Source organism: Pholcus phalangioides, unplaced genomic scaffold, assembly GCF_987345545.1.
Source record: "Pholcus phalangioides strain wild (caught in Gottingen) unplaced genomic scaffold, Ppha-v1.0 ptg000010l_1, whole genome shotgun sequence".
Classification (NCBI taxonomy): Eukaryota; Metazoa; Arthropoda; class Arachnida; order Araneae; family Pholcidae; genus Pholcus; species Pholcus phalangioides.
In genome coordinates this window covers 43,924,064-43,937,211 of record NW_028301603.1, presented here as the reverse complement: position 1 = coordinate 43,937,211, position 13,148 = coordinate 43,924,064, and the positions used below count along the sequence as shown (strand labels likewise).

The 13,148-nt window shown below is 40.5% G+C and overlaps 1 protein-coding gene across 1 annotated transcript in view; it reads right to left on the bottom strand.

Moving 5' to 3' along the window:
* The window catches only part of LOC149081558 (uncharacterized), a 39,395-nt gene extending 26,546 nt beyond the window's left edge, over positions 1–12,849 (bottom strand). The window contains exon 1 of the mRNA XM_089238499.1: positions 12,507–12,849. Within this exon, the coding sequence (XP_089094625.1) occupies positions 12,507–12,692 (186 nt within the window). The 5' untranslated portion in view covers positions 12,693–12,849. The remainder of the gene's footprint in view (positions 1–12,506) is intronic.
* Positions 12,850–13,148: the final 299 nt, after the last annotated feature.

Genomic DNA, 13,148 nt, shown 5'->3' with positions numbered 1-13,148 from the left:
TTGCCTCCTGGCAGTCGAGTGGTTGCGGAGCTAGCCTCTGACTGCGCAAGTCTGGGTTTGGACATGGATATCTACTAACACTAACGAATTCCCTGGACAGATCATACGGACCTCTTGGGAATACGTGAGGTTGACACGTTATTTATAAATAATAATCTTCAGAGGACCGCAATTGGAAACATGCTACGGGCAGCTTGAGCGATATGGAACTGTGCCGTGGGTATTTTAAGCGATCTATAAATATGCCGAGGCCCTCCTAGAGTGATATGCAAAAATGCCAAGGCTCCCTTAAGTGATCTGGAAATGCGCCGCGGGTCACTTGATTTATCTGTAAATGTCTCATTTGGTTCATTTTTGCACAGTTAGGTTTAAGGTCGCGGACCACATAAGATGTCCATGAGGGCTGTATTTGACCCGCGGGCCATGGGTGGAGCATATATTATGGACTAACAAATCGTATCTGAGAACACGTTCCAATAAAAAAGTATTTTTGAAGAATAGCGAAACATAAATGAAACATCGCGGCTCGAATGACCATATGACCCGCATAATTTCTCCTTCCGTCCCGACTTCATTTCTCTTAATAAAAGACTTTCAAAGAAATTTGCTTGAATTTGTATTTATTTACTGATATAAAAAATTAAGATCATTAGCGCAACTCATAAGTTATATAATAATGGAAAATTGGGAGCCGTTCAAGTATTACGTAAGCAAATTTTTAGAAATTTTTAACCCCCCACCCCCGTCAGTAAAGTTTCGTCATCAGCTCTGCCCCTCTGAATCCTAACGCATATTGGTGGGATCAGAGACGTACACGGGGGAGGGGGCATAGGGGGGCTCGTGCTGCCCCCCCCCCTCCACGATCAAAAATGTATTTTCAATGCAAAAAAAAATATATTTTAATTTGAAATTTCGGAAGAAAATACCTTTATATGTTATTATAATCAACTTCTGTTAATTTCAATGTTCAAATAACAGACTACGTGAACTCAAAATTTATCTTTAATAAATTCATTGCGACCCACTCTCTAAGTCATATAATGATAAATCGCATAAAGGTCCTTGGCCCGCGGGCCAAATATGGCCCTGGGGGGGGGGTTATCTGATGCGGCTTGCCCTCCTAATTTTGAAAAAATGAACTAAGCGGCACGTTTACAGATCTCTTGTGTTCCGTTGTACAATTCCAGAACATTTAAGCGGCCCGTGGCATATTTTCAGATCACTTAAATGACCCGGGGCACAGTTCCAAAATACTTAAACGATCCGTGACACATTTAGAGATCCCTTGAGTGACATGTGACGTAGTTTTAAAGCACGTAAGTGACCCCCAGTGCGGTTCTACATCACTCAAGTTACCCGCGGCACATTCTCGGATCATTTAAGTAATCCGCGGCATATAATTACGGATCACTTGAGTGATGCGTGGCACAGTCCCAGAGCACTAAAGCGAACCCACACGGGTGCAAGGCTTACATCCCGGAAGGGACAGAGCCTGGGTCGTGTCTGGTCTTATACAGAGCACTTAAGCGGGTTAGACACATTTCGAGATCACTTGGATCCACGAGACATTTAGAGATCACTAAACTGTATCTAGAGGGCACTAATCAATAGGTGGAGATGTTATTTGAAGTGCCCACAAACTATCGAAAGGTTTTTCTCGTTTTTGGCGCACCGAGTAATATTCCATTAAAAATATTTAATATTTTCGCAAAGGGTGGATGATGCTTACGTCATCAACCACCCCCTCCCCCTTGTCATCAAAAGTCCGCAAATCGGAAACCCCCCCCCCAGATAAAACAGTGTATATTTTTCACACACACACACACACCCTCTCTTATCCATATTTTGTATTGAAATGGCACTAAGTATTTATACTTTCTAAAACACCAAAACAGGTGTTTGAAGAAAAGAAATTTGTATATACTCCGCAGAATGGATTTTTTGACCATGTATTTATCGTGTAATTCAAATACAGTAAAACCTCTCTCTTGCGGACACCGACGGGACCAAAAAAAATTCGTCCGTAAAAGAGGGGTGATTATTAATCAGGAGTTCTTTTATTTTACAAGGGGGAAGATTATTGTTTGACCTAAAAGAGGTTTGGCCGCATCTGAGGGGGTGTCCGTTAAGAGGGGTTTTACTGTATATGTTACGGGTAAAGCCCGAAATTGGACCTGAAGTGGCCGGCTAGTTGACCCCACAAATGTCCGAATTTCGGGTCCCATATATAGATCCCTACGATTTGGGGTCATTGCCAAGTTAGCGCATTTTCTTGTGATAATTATGGCCATTCGTAATTCTGTGGTGTTTGACCAGAACATGATATCTCCAAAAAATGGCTTTTTGATTTAAAAGTAAGTCGTGCTAATTGTAACTGTTATTCACTTATATTAGAAGTGGGATAAATCCACAAATACGTGCGTACGGCTAAACAACGTGCTGGTGTATGATATTTTCATTTGTATTTGTGTGTTTGCTTCATTTTTGATTTTTACACGACAATGAAAATGCTTATATCTCAAAAATGTGATTTTGGAGTTATGTTCTGACCAAACACCACAGAACTATGGTCAGCTATGGCAACCCTAACGAACAAAGGAATCGGAATGTCATTATCTTAGATATCGATATATATATATAGCGACCGGCCAAAGCCCGAAATTTGGGCATTGGCCGGGTCAAATGGATTTCGGGGTTTGGCCGTAACACATACACTGGACCATAGGAGGTTAATTGGCAACTTTCCTCACCTTTGACAACTTTTCTGGCGACGATTGGTGATATCCCGTGTTTGTGATCCCAATTTCCCGTATTTTTCTCGAGAAAATATAGTCAGCTTAATCACAGCGTATCTCATGAAGTCCGTTTTGGGTTGCAGAAGAAAAACGGGACTTTTATAAACTGGTCATTGTCGTTCATTACAAAACTTGTCTCCCAGTTGTTCGATTTACGCACTTTTTCCTGTATCAGTTTACTAGTATCTAAATTTTAGATTCTAAAGGAATAAACGCCGCATGTGGAAATCCAAGGAACTATTTGTTGACTGCCGACGATGGAGTCACTTAACATCAAGGCAAAGATCAGAAAAGCAGTGATTCGGATGGTTCATAACTAAAAACTTTATATTCGAGATTCACTGTTAACTTCGTGGTGAAGGATCCTTGCATTTGATTGGTCAATACGTTGATTAATTTTAAGAAATTTAACAAGTTAAGGTGTCCAGGAGATTCAGCAGATAATTTGTTAATTCGTCTAGGAGTCATGAGGATTTCCTAGAAATGTTCTGAAAAAGCTCCCTATGCGCAAAAGGTATACCGGCAACGGGATCCCGAAATTCGCCCCCAGGAAGCTTCGCTCCAGGCACTTTTGCCCCCCCCCCCTTACACCCGAGTGAGTGACAGTATGAATGACCGAGTGGTTGAGTTACCGACTGAGTGATCGGCCGTATGAATGTCGGGGAGGAAAGCCCGGGTTGGAAAAACGGGGCGAAACATCAGGGTCGCAACGTTTGGGGGCAAAATGTATCTCGGACGAAACGTCGGAGGGGGAGGGGGCAAGTTTCGGTAAACCCCGAGCAACAGTCTTTCTTGTGTTTTCTCTCTGCTGGCAATTTTGGACGCCTGGTGCATGTGAACTGTACCAATAGGCGTGTTTAGAGTCTCTGCTAAGTTTCAGGGGGGGGGGGGGTCCATTTTGAGTTTTCCTTTCTCTTTAACAGGTCATCTACTGGGATCCTCATCTTTTAGACCAGTAATGTCCGAGCTGTAATACGTTGACGTGATGAGCTATTCGGGGGTGTACGTAAAAATTTATCACTGCTCCAGCTAGACTTAATTCCATTAACTGTACCATTATGTATTCTTGCTCCCCGCGCATTAGTCGACATTCCGGGAAACAGCAGTGATCAGCGTGCCGAGAAATACCCGTATTTATGGGCATGCCGGGAAATTCGAGCCACAGAGAGATTCTGGAAAAACTCTTAAGCATCTTCATTCTAAAAATTCGTTGAATTGGCTGAATTCATGTTATGAGCTTATTAAACCTTGCTTTCCTCGGCATGCTGGGAACGGACCAGCCCACAACATTCAAAAAGCTGGTGTCCCTCGAGTTTAGTGGCATGCTGGCTGATGCGAGGGAATACGGTGTTTTGAAATAATAATATCAAGTTCCTGAGGCGCATTTATGATTTTTCCGCCTACGGTTTGCAGGAATTTTGCCACCCTTTTCCCATTCTAGTCCTAAATTCCTAATTTTCTTGACTACTCTTCCCCCGAATTCGCCACCTCGTGCTACCTTCACCCCATCATCCTCTTGCCCGTTCCACTCCTGCAAGTGCACCTGCATCTCTAAGTCACTCTTTTGGTCACTCAAATGCTTGCACACTGTTTTGATCACTCACATACTTGCTCTAGGTCTTTTTGCCGCTCACTGACATGGTTTCTTCTTGTATAGGTCACTGTTTTGGTCATTCACACGTTTACATATGTTCTAGGTTATTCCATTGGTCATTTACATGCTTACATGTACTCTAGGTTATTTTTTATTTTTGTTTTTATTTTTGGTTATTCACAAGCTTGCACACGCTCTAGGTCACTTTTTTTGGTCATTCACATGCTTTTTCACGTTCTAAGTCGTTCTTTTGCTCACTCACGTGCTTGCAAACTCTGTATGTCACTCACTGACTTAGTCCCTTGTTGACTTGACAGAAGCGGATTTATTGAGGTCTATAAAAAATTTTCCACCGTTCTCCCATTCTACTAACTTTCTTCACTCACTCATTCCTCAAATTTGCCGTCCCTCTTGACTCGCCACCCTGGGCTCGCTAAGCACCCCCCCCCAAAAAATCCGTAAATACCCCACTACTACTAAACCACACATGCACCTCGTCCATATTCCTTTGCAGAACTTCTAACGAATTGGTACATAGTGGAATGTGTGCGTGTAGTGAACCTTCCGTGAGGTTTGTTTCTGTGTACTGTTTGTTATATGTATAGTGCTGCCATCTGCCATCAATTTTCATAACTATGCATGAATTGGTACCGTTCTGCTCTCTACTGTGAGACTTTTAAACGAGGAGATATCGGCTCACATTTGTGCCTCGAAGTTGGGAACCACAGAAAACCAACTTCAGCCGACCACCAACACAGTTCCGACGGTGCGGTGCGAAGTAAATACGCCACTGGAAATATAACGTCCTGATTACCTATTTATGAGATTCTGTAAAAATACTTGAAGTGCACCGATTAGGATAAAAGCCATCCCGGTGGGGACTTTCCAACTCTTCCCCACGTTGCCACAAAACGTGGACATTTTTATAATTAAAAGAGCACCAAAAGCGTTGAGAGGATGACCCAATATTCATAATTCAGTTTTTTTCCTGTTTTTTGTAAACTTTTTTTTTAAAAAAATGTGTTTCGACTCAAATATAGATTATTTCTCATTAAAAAAAATGGATTCCAGTGAGAGGGGAAGTTGAGATTAATGTACGAGCATCTATTTTTTCACACACTGCAAATTGAATTTCATTAACGTCGCTGACAAGGAAATTTCCATTGAAAAAAGATACCAATTAGCACACGAGGAGTTCATTTACCCTGTGCACAGGTGCTCGCAAATGAAATCGCTCGTCCGATCTCGCGAGATCCGACGAGCGATAAAAACGTGTTCGAAATAGCCAACTTCAACATGGCCGAGACATCAAAAATGATGCTAAAATTGGCTACATTGAACGCATACGAATTCCCATGGTTATACAGGGTGTCCTGTAAGCGCTAACCATCGTGTCATTAACCGCCCGTCGTCATTGAGTTATGATGATAAAATTGCTAATAAAAATTGCTCAAAAGGCGTTCAAAAATTACCCTGCACCAGTTTTGAGAGTGAAAATACAGTGTCTCGCAAAATCAAAAAAAAATCTAAATTTTCATACTGTCCTCAAACTTCCAATTAGAAAGTTGTTACTGTGTGTCTCCTCGGCACGAAGAGACTCCAACACACAAAAAAAAAACACTGTTTGGGGGGGGGGGGGTCCCTGCTTTAACAGGGCTTAAAACAGGTGATAAAACAGAAGAATTAACAATACCAAACAAAATGATATATGGGGGTCATTCAAGTATTACACGCACTATCGATGGGGGTGGGGGGAAAGAGTCGGGTTTGCTGACTTTTGATGACAAGGGGGAAAGAGGGGTTTGAATGATGCTTACGTTATCAGCCACCCTTTATAAAAATATGAAATATTCTTAATGGCGCCTTACTAAGTGTACGAAAAACGATAAAACCTTTCCCTAATTTGTGGTACATGAACTAGCATTATCTCTATTGATAATTCTACAGAGCCACTTTAGTGATCTCTAAATATATGTTCCGCGGATCCTTCAAGTTATTTGGAAATGTGTCCGAGCCACTCAAGTGCTCTAGAAATGTGTCGCGGGCCGCTTAAGCGATTTGGAACTGTGCCGCGCGTTACTCAAGTGATTCGTATCTATGCCGTGGATCACTTGAGTATGTCTGGGAATGTCACGCGGGTAACTTTAGTGATGTAGAACTGCACCGGGGACCGCTTAACTGCTCACAAACTGTGCCACACGTCACTTGAGGGATAAATGTGCAACGGACCACATAAGTGTTCTGGAACTGTGTCGCGGGACATTTAAGTGATCTGTGTATGGCCTACTCGAGTGATCTGAAAGTGTGCCATGGGCCGCTCAAATTCTCTGGAATTGTGTCACGGGTCGTTTAAGTGATCTGCAAATGTGCCGCTTAGTTCACTTTTACAAAATTAGGTTCGAGGTGGCGGGCAGCATTTGGTCCGCGGGCCATAGGTTTATCATATGTGGCTTAGAGGGTGGGTCGCGGGTGAATTTATTGAAAACAAATTTTGAGTTCTTAGCCTTCAGATAGCATTGAAATTAACAGAAATTAATGATAATAGTATATAAAGGTATTTTCTTCCGAAATTTTAATGTTTTTGCATAAAAAAGTGAATTTTTGACCGTCTGGAACCCCCCCCCCCCCTCTCGCTTATGTCTCTGAGCTGAATATACGTAGTTGGCAGAGCTGACGAAATTTTGCTGACAAGGCAAGGATGCATTTTCAAAAATGGCTATAAAAATTCGCTGACGTAATACTTGAACGGCCCCTATAGAAAAAAATAAAAATCAAGACCAGGGCCGCAACTAGACACGACCACCTACATAACCTCCTATAGGTTATATAGGAGGTCGTGAACTAGATGCTCGGTCAGCAGGGCAAGCATGCATTGTAATGGTGAAGGAGAGGTTAAAGGATGGAACTCACGCTCCCTCCCAGGGCACCAGACCTGCCTGCTCTCCCTCAATTGCGGCCCCGATTCAGAATTGAGGTGGAGGTTCCTAATCCTTCTTTAATTCAGGGGAGGGCCCCGCGCTAAGACCCTGTTGCCGATACAGACTAAAATCAAATGGGGAAACGAACCCAATGTAGAAATCACTTGTTATACTCAAACAATGTAACTGTGTATATGATGTGCACTTTATTACTTCCTCAAATTACGAAACGTGGGCCCCGTTTTTTTATGTATTAATTGTGAAAGGGGCCCCCCGTCAAATGCCGGACGAATTCAGGTCGAAATCAAGTTTCCAACAAAAGGTAGAAAAAAACTAAAAATAATATATTTTTTGTCAGTATATTTCACAGGCGAGTTATGAAACTCGGCATGTAATCAGGTCGAGGCGTATTGCGTATTGCGTATGCAATAACGCAGCGTATTATTATTACACGCTTTGTTTTTTTTAATACTCGCGCACGTTTGTGGTTTTTTTGGAAGTTGCCTTGAGGTTTGTCTGAAAATAAATGTTTTTTCCTCAAGATAGAAAAAAAACTTAGGGAATTTTTCTATCAGGAAATATAGAAATGCTTTAAAACGCTTGTTTCTTCAGTTCGCGGTGTTATGACACAATAATGAAATTACAGACAAACTCGGTTACAACGACCTCGGTTGTAAAAGCCTTTTAGCAATAACGTCGGCAATTTGCATGCAGTCTTGGGCCGATTTACCATAGAGCAGCGTTTCTCAACCTATGGTCAGCGACAGGGCCGCCCTTACGAGGCGCGGTGCAAAAATAATAGCGGGGCGGTAGAGGCATCTTAATAATTTCGGGTCGCCTTGTCCCCAATTTCATGCATTCTGTGGGGCGGGGATTCGGCGTCCAAAAGTTAATACGTTATCACAGAATACACACAGGAATGTTGCAAAATATACAAAAATTGATGGAAGAAATAATTTCAAAACCGATTAAAATTAGGAGCGAATGAAAGAAATTTTTTGAGAACGAATGAGAGAAAATTCAGAATCGATGGATCTAAAATAAAAATAATCGAGATTCTTCTCTAGCACTCATGAAATTTCGGAATGAGTGGTAGAAATAATTCCAGAATATTGATGAAAATGTGTCGAATCCCAGAATTATTTTTTTACAGATGGGCAACAACTCCAGAATGGATGAAAATTCGGAATTTATAAAAGAAGTATTTCCAGAATTATGTAGTGAAAATTCAAAATTAATGAAATAATTTCAGAATTAATGAAATAATTTCAGAATTTCAGACATAATTTTAGTATTTATGACAGAATGGATCCCACTTTGATTACAATGTGGATCGCATTTATTACGTTCCCACTTCGAACATTTTCCCACTTCGTGTGACTTATTTTCGTAGTCCCAACTCCCACTAACACTCATTGAAATTTCCCGCTTATAACGGTTTTTCACGACAGTTTTTTTGAAAAACGTTATGAGCGAGATCCACTGTATTATTAACGTCAGTGCGGGGTCCCCGGCGCGACCGCACCTATCGCGCACCCCTAAGGGCGGCTCTGGTCCACGAAGACGGCACAGGTGGCGAAGCACAAGCAAGCTTTATAGACTAATTACAATAAAATGAAATAGTATTCAATTGTTGAAATTGATATTAGAGTAATAGGGGTGTTCCTAAGTAAAATTAGACCTCCATACTTATGATAACCATATCTCATCTAGAAAAATACGAGAAACTCTGATCCTGAATACTAGTTGTAGCATAAAAAATTCAATTTTTGAAAAGTGCTAATTATTGCTAAATTGGTTAAAGCTGCTGAAATTAATTGGAAATGAAAGGTTGCTATAGATGACTGTAAACAAAAGTGTATTTCACTGAAAAAACGTTCATCATGCGGTGAGCATATTTCATGGAAAGAAATACTAGTATTACTTATATGTACATGCACTTCATACTCGTTCCTCTACGGAATTTCTAACGAATCGGTACATGCCGGAATGTGCATATACGTGCGTGTTGTGAGCCTAACGTGAAGTTTGTTTCTGTGTAATGCTTGTTATAGGTAGTGCTGCCATCTGCCATGGATTTTTCTAACTATGAGGGAAGCGTAATGATTGAATAGTTGTACCTTTACTGGTCTGTTGTTCTCTGCGGCGAGACGTTTTAATGGAAAGAGAAATATTGAAAATTGCGATCTCATATACGGCAAAAAAAACCTAAAAAAAAACGGGGCATCGCCAATTGTCACCAAAAATGTTGCAATAACCACGATCGACTTAACATAAGAGAATTGAATTGAGTCGGAAGTGCCATAACCCGGCAAAAATCGCCAGTTGCTGCTGAAAAATTGCCGATGGATGGGAAATGAAGCAGCAAATTGCAACGAAGTTCAGGGGAAAAATGTTGAACAATTATTATGTTATCATAATATAATTTATTAGTTATGAAAATTATCTTCATGCCGATTTTAATAAAGATTATAAATTCAAATAAGTTCCGTTGAAAAAAACGGGGCAATTGTATAGAGCAGCGTTTCTCAATCCATATGGTTTGCGGACCACCTTTGGTCCAACGGACGTTTTGTGACACCCATTTGCCGTTCAAAACCACTCTATAATTTACATTTTACCGTGTATTCCAAACATATTCTAGTAATGTGAAGAAGTATTAAAAACAATGAGTTATGACGTCACAGAGAACCAGAAACTTGGTTATTTTTTTGACACTGGGTGGTTTTTTAATACACTTTGAGCTACAGGTTCTCAACCTGGAGCCATGTGCCCTCCCCCCGTGATCCTGGGTATTCTGGAGGAGGCACGGCTGCTGAAAATCAGATGAGAGAGAAGCCCAGAAAAGTAGTGAAGGGGGCCACAGAGAGCTGTGAAGTTTTCAAGTGCAATAAGGTAGGAAAAAATGTGGCTACATTCAGTACAAACTCACACACACACAGCAGAGCTGTCCATTGTCCATAGAGCAAGAGTCATCTTTACCCATGTGGGCCTGATCCAGGGGCTCATATCCATGGGAAGCCCTACACGATGAGATCTGGAACTGATTTTTTTCAAATATAAGTATGATAACACGTAAGTTGTAAGGGGGGCATTCAAGTATTACGTAAGCAGATTTTTAGCCATTTTGACCCCCCCCCCTTGTCAGCAGCTTAGAATATTTCATATCTTCAAAAAGGGTGGTTGATGACGTAAGCAACCTTCAAACCCCCCCCCCCTTGTCATCAAAAGTCAGCAAATCCGAAACCCCTTCCCCCTCGATGTTGACGTAACTTGAATGACTCCTTACTTCCAGCTACGTATGGAGCCCCAGAACATTAATTTCCCTGGTACCCAAAATGTCGAGATGGCCCATTACCTCTTAGAACCTAGAGTATCTCTAGGAGGTAATGGATGGCTTTGCATCAACCTCCCTCCCCCCCACCCTGGGCTCGGTAAGAAAGAAGCTTACCGAGCCCAGGGTGATGTGTCGGGAGGTTTGATTATTGTGTAACACCGTAGCATAGTCCTGTATTTTGCGTAAACATATTTTTCCTATATAATCGCAATAATATATAATTCCTATATTATAATTCCTATATATAATTCCTTATTATATAATTCCTATATAATTTGTCTTTTGGGGGATGGTCACCTCTTTTCTAGATCCGTGCATGGCTCAACGGTTCCAGGGAAATTCAATTCAATAAATGGTAAGTAGAAAGGTTCTCGCTTCGTGGGTGTTAGATAAGAAAGGGTGCTACGAGAAGAAAATATGGTCCAAAGGGGGCTACGGAGGAAAAAAAGAATTGAGAAACGATGCTTTTTGAGCCGCTATAAGTTGCCACAAAACACCTCGATGTCGGGCAAAAATGTCGCGAGATATTTCAAAGAGGAAACCCATTCCCAACAATGCAAAAAGTTTTCAAAAAGTCACTGATTTATAAATACTTTCAAATTTAATATATTTATTTAGACATATATATATACTGTATATAATAGTTAATCACCAAAACAATTTTTTTCTCACTGCTATTTTGTATTACTGCCATCTATTGTTGAAACATGTTCTAGTCGCACAGTTGTGTGTCTATATGCACGCAATGGCGTTTGAAGGTATGAAGTTTCTGTTTTTCCGATTCCTGTGCGAAAAATGCTAAAATTTGATTTTCATCACTTTAACGTGATAATTTACAATTTTTGAGCGAAATTGGGTGAAAAAAATTTCTTTGCAGAGTACTTGAATAATTCTAGTGCTCAGCAAAGTTCTCTAGACAACTATATATAGGCTATGTACATTTAGCCTCGTAATTTAAACTGTAAAAAAAATTGTGCCATTAGTTCAGTTCGTTTCAAACGAATGCAAAATTTATCACTTGAAAAATACTTTTGTGAATGTTAATTCTGACGATCTGAAAAATGTTTTTGTGAAAGAATAAAATTTTTTTTATTCTATAACTATTTTTGTGGATGAATCAAAAAAAATTTTCACTTGAAATTTTTTTGTGAATGAACGCAAAATTTTTGGTTTAAAAAAAAAAAATCTTTTGCTCTCTCCCATTAATTCCTAAATTATTTCTTTGATTAATTCAGTAATTATTTCTCTCATTAGTTCTGAAATTTTTCCTAAAATTAAATCCGAAATTATTTCTTCCACCGTCAAACCGAAAGCTACCCAGGCCACATCGCCATATGCCAATATCGGTTCATTGTCCACACGGACTGGATACCCCTGGCAATTTATTCATAAAAAAGCATACATTACAAAATATACATTACAATCATAACAACTATAAAATCATAATCTAAGTGTAAAATCATAATCTAAGTATAAAATCAATTGCGAGATCACAAACCTACGTATGCAATCGGAAATCGAGCATATAATCCTATATATTCCATATTAAATCTTAATTCGAATATAAAGTCCTAAATCGCATATTTATTTCTTCCACCAAATTAGGAAAGCATTTTTTTTATTGAGGTCTTTTAAGCACTTACATAAACTCCGTAGCCTAACTATATAAAGCCTTTACGTCGGCGGGCCACTGCCTAAAGACTCGAGGGCTATGCGTTTAAGAACCCCTGATCCATTCCATCGCCCCCCTCCCCTACGGAACTTAACAAAGTCACTGTGACTACACATTGGAGAAATTACATAATTAATATTGCCAAAAAATATCTAAAAAAGAATAGTAATAATTCATGAAAAATACTCACTGGAGCCGGATAACTATCGGGCGACACATCGTCTTCTTCAGCGGCTGAAGATTCAGCTGCTGCTGCTGCTGCGGGCTCAGCCGCAGATTCAGCCGCCTGTTTCTCTTCGGGTTTTTTAGGAGTTGGTGGTGCCGCAAAAGCCACCGATAATAACACGGCGACGGAGACTAGCAACAAGAAACGCATATTTGAAACGTCGAAAATAATATTGTGTCCTCACAAAAGAGATGGACGTGTCCTCAACGGAGACAGACTCTTGTTGATTCGGTATTCCCCCTTGGAATGAATAAATGAATGAGATGAGATCACTCCTCGCACCACAACTTTTACAAAAAATGAGGTTGACGAGAGATCAAACGAGTCGTTATATAGGAAAACTTTAACCAATGAATTCTCTCTCATTTCTAGTTTTTGTCGGAAACTAGTTAAAAACGAAAGAAAGAGAAAAATATACAGGCCACTGCATTTCGCGCCGCTGTCTGAGGGGGACCCGAGTATTCATTGCGGCACGTTTAGCCATAGGTCATTGTTTTTTCTGTTCTGGGGAATTTTCAACGGGCAGTGCCGCTTTAACGCGTCGTCACCGAAACTTATTATCATGAGATCCCTGGGCTCACCCAATTCATTCTGCGAGACAGCAGA